General features: G+C 35.1%; 1 protein-coding gene across 2 annotated transcripts; it reads right to left on the bottom strand.

Moving 5' to 3' along the window:
- Window positions 1-1,615: 1,615 nt before the first annotated feature.
- Window positions 1,616-6,844, bottom strand: nptx2b (neuronal pentraxin IIb). 2 transcript variants are annotated; one of them, XM_083555653.1, is made up of 5 exons: window positions 6,093-6,842; window positions 5,065-5,284; window positions 4,597-4,841; window positions 4,222-4,401; window positions 1,616-3,170 (listed from the first exon to the last, which is right to left on the bottom strand). In XM_083555653.1, the coding sequence occupies exons 1-5, from the start codon at window positions 6,504-6,506 to the stop codon at window positions 2,943-2,945; spliced, it is 1,287 nt and encodes a 428-aa protein (XP_083411779.1). In that variant the 5' UTR covers window positions 6,507-6,842; the 3' UTR covers window positions 1,616-2,942. The 2 variants fall into 2 exon arrangements, with proteins under 2 accessions (XP_083411779.1, XP_083411780.1); XM_083555654.1 differs by having other exon boundaries at window positions 2,233-3,170; window positions 4,597-4,838; window positions 6,093-6,844.
- Between the last annotated feature and the right edge of the window lie 5,545 nt (window positions 6,845-12,389).

The following is a 12,389-nucleotide window of genomic DNA, read 5'->3' as shown; positions in this document are numbered from 1 at the left end:
CAGGATTATCTGTAATCAGATATCATCTGGTTAGTGCACAACAATTGTTAGTTAGTTGGATTGTGGTGTATATGTTTAATGAAAAATGCTTCTGTATAATTGCTGTGCTGGTAATAGTTCACAAACAGCTCCCACAGTCACCCTTTTGTTACACAGTTACTGTTAATTATTTCAGAGGGCTGGATTTCCTGAGACAGAGACACTTAAAAGAGACACCTAAAAGGGCTTTCAGGATATTATTGGCCATCATGCTGCATTGAAGAACAAATGTCATTAATTTGATCAAGGTTATTATTATTATTATTATTATTATTATTATTATTATTGTTATTAACATTAGTAGTAGTTGTAGCAGCAGCGGTAATAGTAGTAGTATTCTTGAATTCACTTTGGTGAAGTATTGACAGGTCTTTACTGCAGTTGTATTTAGTTTCTTCTTTTTACTGTGGTATTTTTTGCCTTCAATTTTGCTTTAAAAATAACTCAAACCAGCAAAACACAGCTCAAATAAACTGATAATATAACAGAATTCCTCAGTCACATCAGCAATAACCGGTTCCACTGGTTGCTATACAAGCCCACACTAAAAGATGAGGTGATATGAGCACCTCTATCCCTCCTCCCTACTATTCTCTTACCCTCATTCTACAACAAGTTGATTTTTATCTTATCTGATGTTAGGACACAAATGCATGTAAACTCTAATAATCAGATTTTAAATACAAATAGTACAGATAACATTTAACTTTAGACTTTGCATTTGTAATTAAAATAATGAGGAAGTAACACACACCATGAAACATGCCATGAAACAGCAAGGATCCAAGTGTACATTTACCTTTAGTGCCTTATATAGGGGAAACCTAAAAAACAAAAAAAAAAAGGGGGGGGGGGGTAAATTCTACACAGTTTGAAATATTTGGGTGCAAATAGACAGGGGCAAAATCCTTATCCTGGACAAATCTGTAGACCTAACTGTATATTATATCTCATGATTTCACAAGTTTACTCTTTGGAAAGTATTTTGTCCACTAGAGGGTGAACTACACCAAATTAAATAAACAAGAAAGCATGTAACCTTCTCCATTAAAAAGAAACTGAGCCTCTGATTCATCAGACCTGATGATAAACAGTACATACAATATGCAGTCTTGATAGCCTCACAGCTTTTAATTAGTCTGTATCACACATGGAACATGATTTAATAAACATCTCAAAATTTTCTCTGCATTGACTGATATCTAAAAAAAAAAGAGAAGAAAAGAGAAAAGCAAAAATCAGATGAATCAGAGGCTTATTTTTGTTCATCTACGTCACTGTGTTCCATGTAGGAGTGTGTATTTGTGTGTGTGTGTGTGTGTGTGTGTGTGTGTGTGTGTGTGTGTGTGTGTGTGTGTCTTTCTGCTTTGTTTTTCAGTTTTGCTAATGGTCCCACTACCATGCCTTTTAGAAGTTCAGGTTTGAATAATATTTTTTTGGTACTGGTTATGAATTTATGTGTGATAAATTCAGTGGCTCATCAATGTGCTGTATTTAAAAATTTAGCAACTAAGAAATGTGCCTTATTTGAATATTGTGCAGAATATTGTCCAACATGATTTAGTCCTTGTCCATATTTGCAGTTGGTATGTAATATTTATTTGTTAGATTTTAACCTCAGAACAAAAGCATATGACGATGAAACCTGTATAAAGCACAATCGGAGAAACATGATCAGATCTGAATACATTTACATCACTCTCATGTCATGAGCATTTGCCTTGACAGTATTCACAAAAGTCGTATTAAGTTATATTTCTGTTCAATTACATTAAATCACAAAAGAAAGCTAAAACAGCAAAATTAAGGAATACCTATAAGATTAATTGTATATTTTCTAAAAAAAAAAACCTATATTATGTGAAATGTATTTGTACTTGTTAATTACAACACTGTTCTAAACTTTGAGCATTAATCATTTAGTGGGTACAGTATTTCATAGGCCCAATCAATTCAGGAGTGTTAGAGTCATGAACTTTGTCTTTGAGCTTGTCTTCCCAGCTAATCCTTGTAGTCACCTGTGTCATTGGACTGATCTCCTCACATCACAGCTATTCACAGTGTCTATTCATATGGTACATTTCAGTGAAATAGATGGTAAATTTTAAAGCAAGATGTTGAATATAGGTAAGCCACTCTACCAGCAAATCAAACTAACTGGTGTTTAACTACAAAATACAGACAAACATAAAATTGGCAAGTATGAAGTACTATGTTTTTTTTCTAAATTTATTTATATTTTCTCATTGGTAACCAGTAATATAAGCATTGGCACAACATTTCACAACCAAGGCCTTTCATACAATACAAGAGAATCATTAATCATTATATAAACATTAAACGAAAGCGCGACACCTGAACATAAACCACAAGATTCCCTTTTGATTTAATTTCATTTAATTTTGGATGCTCTATTGTACAAAATATGTCACAAAAATGTATGGCTGTGCTGATTTGTGACAATATTTTGCTACCTGGCAAAAATAAACAGAAAGCTAAATTGAGAATTCTTTACAACAGTGTGTCCACTTAATAATGCATTTACCGACTCAATAACAATATTCTATACATTGCAATTCTTGACATATGAATTAATAAAAAATGCAATATATTAAGTTCTCAAAAAAAAAAAAAAAATTCCAATCCAGAATAGCTTCTGCTAGTAGAGAAGCTTTCTGTTTGAAATGGTCTGCTAATAAACCAGTACATACTAAACACACTGATATGACACTGTTTACCATTAAGGCTACTGAAGCACACATTAATATTTTGTAACAGAAAATACAAAACCTATTTTAAAAAATACATACATAATACATATTGCATTATGAAACAAACAAACAAAAAAACAACACAATGCAGGAGTAGAAGTATCTGGGGCACCGTTTAGTTTATGTAAGTCTTCAATTGTTAAAAAGCTTGTCTTCACATAACTCAAGGTCTCCTTTAGAGGCACCGCCAAACACCTCGATGTTGCTGTCAACCCAGGCCACCACATTCCCAGGCATGTAGGAGGAACAGTTGGCCATGGTGCTGATGTCTACAGGTCGGAGAATTCGATCCCAGATGTTGAAGTGACTCAGTTCTCCGACAAAGGCCTGTGTGGCATCAAAGCGTCCTCCAACCATGTCCTGTAAAGGTCATAAACAACAGGCCTTGTTAAAACAAATACTTAATTTATTTAATTAAATAAGGAAATACAGAGAAGGGCTACAGGTACAGCTACAGGCACAAAACTATATGATAAAAACTTCATGCTAATGTAATTTTTTATTCCCTGTTTTTTCACTTTCATATTAAATTTGTAGAAAAGATGTACTGTGCATTAAAACTAGAAAAAGATGGTCATTTCTAGGACCTCTTGCGCCCTATGAGGTGAACTGCAATTGCAGCTGTAATTGTAGTAATTTCACATATATGACTGTAAACTTCATAACACTATACACATAATAAATGTTATTGTCATTCACACAAGAGTCCCTGAACCACCAGCCACAAAACAATTGATTATTTATCCACCAACATATTTCACAGGGGGAATAATGTGCTTTCGTTTGAGTTCCTGTGTCTTTGATTTGCCCATTACACATGCAAATGCTGTACATGATAAAAACCTTTTTATTTTGGTTTCATCTGCCCACAACATATGATGCAGTTGTAGTTGTAATATGTTTAGATGAAGTTTGTGAGATGTTCTCAGTAAGTGCTTCTCTTTATTTATTAAAACTTTTTTTTTTTTTTGCAAAAGTGTATGGTCTACATCAGGGGTCACCAACCTTTTTGAAACTGAGAGCTACTTCTTGGGTACCAATTATTGTGAAGGGCTACCAGTTTGATACACACAGCTTTCAGTTTGACCACGTTGGTGACCCCTGGTCTACATCATATAAATAGTCATTGCAGTAAATGTGGTGGAGGGTATAACTCTATATCTAACTGCCTAGTCACAATTCTGAAACCTATGCACAACTGGTTAACTAGCTTGTATCTCTAAAAGTCATAACACCAGCCAATTGCATTTTTTAAATGTGGCATTTGCTGTTGCTGCTCATGTGGCATCACATGTGGCTAACTGTATTTAATACTTTCATTTTAAAGGAGAAGATCATTGAAAGGTTTTTAAATTGTATATACATTTATTCTTTCAGGCTTTTCCTGCAACATCATTGCTACAATTCTCACCTGTTCCTGGCCCAGAATGAGGACTCCATCAGGTTTGATCGGGTGCCATGGGGCCAGGTTCTCTCCTGAGCCCAGTTTCTGGCCATCCTGGTATGTCTCCCAAAGTCCATCTCTGGTAGTCCAGGTAATGCAGATGTGGTGCCATCTTCCATCATTCAGAGACAGAGGTAACTGTGCCACCTCCAGTATTGAAGGGTGAGAAAATTCACATTGTGTGTGAATGTGAACAATAACTATGATTATATAAATATTATTATGTAAATGTTATTTTCAGCTATATACATTTTGCAAATATTTAGCAACTTATCATGCTTTCAGCTTAAGAAGACTGAAATGCTCCCACAGAAATAGCCTAAAATTTATATTTATATTTACCTTGTCATTGATGAGTAGCTCTATTGGATTGTTGCCCCATTCAATCAGCACAATTTCGTTAGCTTGCCCGGGGACACCATAAGAAAAAGGAGTCCCAATGCCAGGACTGGCACTGGATCTGAGCCACATGCACACGGTAAAGGCATACATTTCTGGCAGGCTCTTTTTCACCCGACCGAAAAGGTAGTTTGTGCGCAGGGGTAGGGAGAGTTTAAAATCCTCAGGGGACTTGAATCCTGTACCTGCTGTCAGAGAAGTGTGAATTAGTAATGGGTCACCTTCGGTAGGAAACATAGTTTTCTGTATAACAGCAAAATAGGCTTTAACTCTTCCAGTGCCATAGAATTACTATTTCCTGTCGGATACACATTCATAACTGCATAAATAAATAAACCATGATGTATTGGGAAAACTATGAATGGATTGACCTAATAAGTAATACATGGATGTATAAATGGTTATGAATACCTTTCTCCAAGTCAGAGAGTCTGTTAATGAGAGTGTTAAGAGTGTTTTCTGTTTGCTGGCGATGAACAGATGTCTCGTTAAACAGCTGTGACTTCTCTTCCTCCAACTCGTTGACTTTGTTGAGGAGCTGGTACTCTAGATCGCCCAGCCTACGTTGCAGGAGGTCTCGCAGCTCACTGGGAAATGGAGCACCAGAGAGGCTGGCTCGCATCTGCTGTTGCTGTGAACAAAAAAGATGACAGACAGTAGGGAAAAAAAATAATAATAAATAAATAAATATAAATAAATAAATATATATATATATATATATATATATATATATATATATATATATATATATATATATATATATATATATATGTTATGTTATGTTTCCTCATGCTGAGGAGCATGATACATAACGTTAACGTGTACAGAAACGTAAACCTGCAGATCAGGTTGAGAAAACACTGGTTTGTTGTGACAATGTATTTAACATTTTACTGAAACTGCAATTAATTTAAGTCCCTTGTTTAGACCAGAAGTATGAATGTTGGGGCTAATGAATTAAAACAAGGGTTTTATATGAATTGCCTCACAGACATGCACAAAAAATATATATTTCTCTTTATTCATTCGTTGTTTACTTTGGGCTGTAGGGTTGGACTAATTATTAATTTGCATTGTTCACTAATAACAGTGGTGTGAGAGATCACACAAGGTAAGGGATATAGATAGAACAAGATGGGGGATAATCCCTGTAAATCCTCACCGCCTACACTTAATTAGTAACATTAAAAAACTCTAAAATGACATATGTCCAATACAGTTGTAAATTATCTCGAGTGTGTAGGAAATGTATGATGCATTGGTACATAAATGTCAAATTGTAAACTCTGTGTGTGTGTGTGTGTGTGTGTGTGTGTGTGTGTGTGTGTGTGTGTGTGTGTGTGTGTGTGTGTAGATGTAATGATTTGGCATGGAATCAACCACAGTTGCAGTATATAGTGTATAAACTTGTGCGTAATGGTAGGTGTAATCTCTCTCACCTCGAGGTTCTGAAGCCTGTCCTTCAGACTCTGCATTGTCTTACCCAGCGCGTCCAAAGTTTCGTTTGGATCTCTCGGGACGTCGTCCATCGTGTCTTTACCGTCCTTCCACGACGAAGACTCATCCGAGGTGCTCTCACACTGGGACAGTTTGGATGTGAGCTCCTTGATGGCACCCAGCTGATGGGTGATCGTCTCTTGATGCTGGAGAACAGTCTCTCGGAGCTGCATCACCGTCTTCTTCAAGCCTTCAGCCTGAACACTGTGAAAAAACTCCCCCTGCACGGGGCAGCTCGGGTCTTGATCAGCCGGGATCACGGTGCACAAAAAGCGCGTCTCTTTGTCCTCCTGTCCGTGGACTGGTTTAAAGCATTTGATGGTGAAGACGCACATGAGTAACGCGAACATCCTCATTTTCGAAGATTATTATAAATGATATAATGATGATTATGATGATGATGATGGTGATGTCCAATTCAGAGCATTGGCGTGAACTTTTTACAGCTGCCTTTCATGCGCGAGCGCTATCATCAAAGTCATTATCTTACTGAACACCAGTTCAGCGCTGAAGTCGGTGTGTGTGATTCGTTTCTCAGTCCTGCACTCATACTAAGACTGCAAGACTAATGCTCCCACTTCAGCACCTGATAGGCTGGTAGTATTTACGTCTACGAATACGCGTAAAACAATGAACCAATCAAAGCAACCAATGAGTGACAGTCAATGTTGAGAACTTTACGAGAAATGCATGTGGCCTCTTTGATAACATACCATGGAAAAAAGTGTGGACGATGTCTTCTACATATTTTATTCATAATAAGGTAAAATATGTATCGTATTATATACTTAATCTTTTCTATCATGCCAAGTTTTCTTTTATATATATATATATATATATATATATATATATATATATATATATATATATATATATATATATATATATATATATATATATATATTTTTTTTTTTTTTTTTCCAGACATTGATCCTCTATGTTTTTTTTTATGTGGTTCTGAGGATGAATCTATTCTTCTCATCTCATACAGCTTTGTTTGGAAAGAGTTTTGACATCTAAGTTTGTGTATGCTCATCACATAGTTTCCTTTTGCCATACAAAGCAGTTCTGTTAGGTTACCACGATTTAGATACAAAGCAAAAAAAATACTATTTTTTTATGAGCTCGTTTTTAATACACAAATGAATATTTGTATGTGCAAAACCCTATTTCATTGTGCTTTGTTTGAAACTAACATATCCTACCAGGACATTCTCCCTCCAGCAACACCAAAGCCATTAAGATGTCACTGTGTCTTTTGGTTGATATTTTTATATTGTTATATATTTCTGATAACATGTAACTATATTTTTTTTTTTGGTAGGTTAGACCCTGCCAAAAGTGTTCCAAGGAAGAACCCTGCTGAACGGGTGGTGAACTGAGCAAACCTATAGACTCAGAGCTACTGTAGCACAAATTGCTTAATCTTTTTAAGTAAATGCTTATATAGTAGAAAGTTTCCAGAATGCAAAGTGCAGCACTGTTTGCGTGTGTTGGGCTGTGTATCTGCAGATTGGTCAAAGTGCTCATTAGCACATGAGAGGGCACATGAGCATTAGAAATGAACAATGGAACAGTGGAACAAGTTGTTCAAATCATTTACATTTTGTTTTTACATCAGTGTTTTATAATGAACACCTGTCTTCAACTTTTCATATCAACTGAACTTGTACAAACAATAGAATACTTTGCCAACTTTTAATTGTTTAATTTAAAATGCAAGCTTTGTTCAGCCTTCATTCATTGTCATTGGCATGAGCAAGATTACAAACAGTGTAATAGTCATTAAATGGTTTTAGAGAGAGTTTTGTCTCTGCCTAATGATGCACATATTCACTATAAAACAAAGTTTTGTGGACACCTAAACATGAGATTTAAATGTGCTTTTTTGAGAATCCTATTCCAGTTAGTGCCTGTTTGCTGTTATAATAACCACCAATCTTCTGGAAGGTGTTTCACTAGATTTAGGTTGTGAACAATTGTGCTCATTTAGCCACAAAGGCATTAATAAATAGAAGGCAAGTAACTATATCTCTATGGACGTCTCTCTGTGCACAGGGAAATATATATATATATATATATATATATATATATATATATATATATATATATATATATATATATATATATATATATATATATATATATATATATATATAAAACCAGTATTTGCTTTTAACACTGTCTGAATGTATCTAAGTATAGCTGAGTTATTTAGCGTGAATGATAGTTGACTAAAAGGCTGACAATGTGAGGTCAATTCTAAGATATATTTAACAAAAAAACTAAAGAGATTTCACTTCAATGAAAAATGGTTTGTTTCCTGAAAAACATCATGTCAGAAAAAGCCCAATTTGCAATGTTTGTGCTGCCCAACATTTTGCACTAAATTAACAGTTCAGCAATGAAATTACTTCACCTGTTGCTAGCAATGTATAACAGCATCAGGCCAGTTGTAACATTCTAATCTACTGATTTAATAGCTTATATCCTCTAATATAAACATGAAAGGGTTATTTTTGAATAAATAGTAATAAACTGCTACTTTTACAAGTGATAAATGTTACAATTTACCGCACTCTCCTCTATTAAATGTTTGCTTTAAGAGCTTTACACACACTTCCTTGAGCTAAACCCTGAACCAGCTTTAAAAAACATTTATAGTTAATTTAGACAAAATAATGTACTGTCATAGGATCCCCACCTGTGAAAGCTTAGCTGTATTTTGCAATACAATTATTTTACTATACACCATATAATACAAAACATAGTAGCATTTTATTCATATGAAAACATGCACAAGACTGAACAGCACTTTGTCTTCATTAATTTCAATTAAGTTTTCTGTTTGTCAATAGGAGTTTTATAGCAAATAAAATGTTCTTTATGAAGACAGATTTGTAATTTATGAAATAAATAAACATTTGTTTTAATTTGGCAATTACATCTTAAATATGAAATCTGATTTTGTAAAATGATTGTAGGGATTAAATGTGTTTGTGTTTATATTGTGTACTGTGTGTATAATGTGTGTATAAGTGTTTTAAAACATGCGCTGACCAAATGCATATCCATATTTTCAGAAGCAGATATGCTCTTTGCCATGTGCGTAAACAGTGTTGTAAGCAGGATAGTGACCCTGGCAGCGGCCACTGCAGTGAAAGGCGATGCCAGATGCAGTCTATGTTCCAGTAGTACACTGCTGAACTATCAAAATTCTCACACCTTTCACACCAGGCTCAGGATATTAGACACACAAACAAAATAAATCAAGGATCAGCTGCATGCATAGAACAACTTTTTGATGATATAAACGTAAATCACACCAAATGTGATCATCAGCCCAGAATTATAATATAAATAGAAGGTGGTGTTACACTGGGTAATACCAGAGTTCAAGCATGGCAAAGAAGTACTTTTTAAAAGGTCAAGCCTTCTAATCTTATTGTCAGCGTAAAACTTTTGACCACTGATGTCTGCAATATTGTGTAAGAGTCAGGGGTCAAATGAACTTATATTCGCAGTAGCAAATCTCAAAATCTGTAGCTTTAAACGTTTGAATAATGTCCAGACAAGATACTCCTTACTGTGTGTGTTCTGATGTATGAATATACAAATATATGTATGGTTAGACATATGCAAATCTTTTTTTAAATGAAAGGTGCCAAAAGTTGTTTTGGCAAAAGAATAATCATGCCCTAAAACCTACAAGCTTCTATTTGCTCTTGTTATACCTGTGATATTTACATAACTTATAATGGCAAATCCTATTGGCAAGTGATCATCTCTTCTTCTAGGGATCACACTATATATGTAAACAATCTATTACAAGGAATAAGTAAAAATATCTTACCTGGAAATCTGAGCAATCAGTTCCCAATCCTCCAATAGTTTTTACCCCTAGGGGGAATTACGACCTGATATTATTATTTTTTTTTTTAAGTGACCCAGTTTTCAGTAGAGTTGAATAGATCCTTTAATAGTATCATATGTTTGCTTTGTAAAATTAAAATAGATACAATATATCTCTCATACCTCTTCAAAGCTCTGAGAAAGGTTGCCATTCAGATAATAACACAACAGTGAAAGATGCAATATTCAGTCACAATATTCAGGAAATAAGATTTGTAATAATATCTCAGACACAGTGATAATTCTCAGATACTGTGTTGCTATTGGAAATGCACATTGGTGGAAGATTCTGTTTGTTCATGCTGTGAGTTTTCCCTGAGCTGATATAAAGATGAACTCTGTTATGTAGAAAAGGGGTTGTATAACACACTAACCAACTGTTATTAGCAGTCAATCTGTATTCACTCTTTATCTAGGTCAGTAACTTGCACAGTAATTCTGAATGAAACTAATTAAATATGAGAAAAGCTTTTAATGAGTTCCACTGCATCAATACAAAGTTTACATGAAGATCCATGCTATGATTTTGATTAAGATTAAGTTTATTTATTTATTTATTTATTTTTATTTTTTTATTTTTTTAGGACTACTGTTCGAATTAGATTTATAAACGCTATAACACATACAGTGAGGAAAATAAGTATTTGAACACCCTGCTATTTTGCAAGTTCTCCCACTTAGAAATCATGGAGGGGTCTAAAATTGTCATCGTAGGTGCATGTCCACTGTGAGAGACATAATCTAAAAAAAAATCCAGAAATCACAATGTATGATTTTTTAACTATTTATTTGTATGATACAGCTGCAAATAAGTATTTGAACACCTGAGAAAGTCAATGTTAATATTTGGTACAGTAGCCTTTGTTTGCAATTACAGAGGTCAAACGTTTCCTGTAGTTTTTCACCAGGTTTACACACACTGCAGGAGGGATTTTGGCCCACTCCTCCACACAGATCTTCTCTAGATCAGTCAGGTTTCTGGCCTGTCGCTGAGAAACACGGAGTTTGAGCTCCCTCCAAAGATTCTCTATTGGGTTTAGGTCTGGAGACTGGCTAGGCCACGCCAGAACCTTGATATGCTTCTTACAGAGCCACTCCTTGGTGATCCTGGCTGTGTGCTTCGGGTCATTGTCATGTTGGAAGACCCAGCCTCGACCCATCTTCAATGCTCTAACTGAGGGAAGGAGGTTGTTCCCCAAAATCTCGCAATACATGGCCCCGGTCATCCTCTCCTTAATACAGTGCAGTCGCCCTGTCCCATGTGCAGAAGAACACCCCCAAAGCATAATGCTACCACCCCTATGCTTCACAGTAGGGATGGTGTTCTTGGGATGGTACTCATCATTCAAGCTGCTTGGCAATTTCCTCGTAGCCCTTTCCAGCCTTGTGGAGGTGTACAATTTTGTCTCTAGTGTCTTTGGACAGCTCTTTGGTCTTAGCCATGTAAGTAGTTAGATTCTTACTGATTGTATGGGGTGGACAGGTGTCTTTATGCAGCTAACGACCTCAAACAGGTCTCTCACAGTGGACATGCACCTACGATTACAATTTCAGACCCCTCCATGATTTCTAAGTGGGAGAACTTGCAAAATAGCAGGGTGTTCAAATACTTATTTTCCTCACTGTATATTGTATTTTAAGTATTCCTTCCCTTTTTCAAAAACAACTTAAAATACCATTAAAAGAAACAGGTAATCTAATTATACATTGTAATGTGTTATAAAATATTGTGTTAAACAGGTGTCATTTGTGAGTCAGACTTTATAAAGATTTTCTCTTTTGTCATCTCATTTATTTTTTCAGAAATATCTAAAATATATTTACGTTTCTGAAATAACCATTTAGTTTTTGATTCATTAAATTGTATTAAACATATCGTGTTATTTTCAAAAGACAAATAAATCACAAATTCCTTTAGTTGTAATTCAGCTTTTTAAATGAAATAACATTTCAGGTGGTTATGGATCTCTACTTGATCAAACATCCAAGCAACATACAAGCAGGCCACAGATTATCTCTACATTGAGGCTCCGCCTGTTTGATCTGCTTTATCTGAATATATTGAGCTAATCTGTTTTGAAGTTTCATTCGCTGGGGGTCACAGGATGTCACCTCTCCTTTTATGTTGGCACAGCTCGACGCTGAAACCATTGAAATGATAATGCAACCTTTTCACCATCTGGATCATTTTATTGTGCTTCAGCATGGTTATTCTGATTGTGATCATATGACAAAGTTGGAAAATTACTTTATTAACCAGGTGGCTATTTTGTTTTTCATAATTATTTGCAATCATGATTTATTTATTGTATTATTCCTTTTTCCTC

Source organism: Silurus aristotelis (genome assembly GCF_946808225.1).
Source record: "Silurus aristotelis genome assembly, chromosome: 12".
Taxonomy (NCBI): Eukaryota; Metazoa; Chordata; class Actinopteri; order Siluriformes; family Siluridae; genus Silurus; species Silurus aristotelis.
The sequence above is the reverse complement of the archived record's forward strand: the minus strand, read 5'-3'. Positions and strand labels throughout refer to the sequence as shown.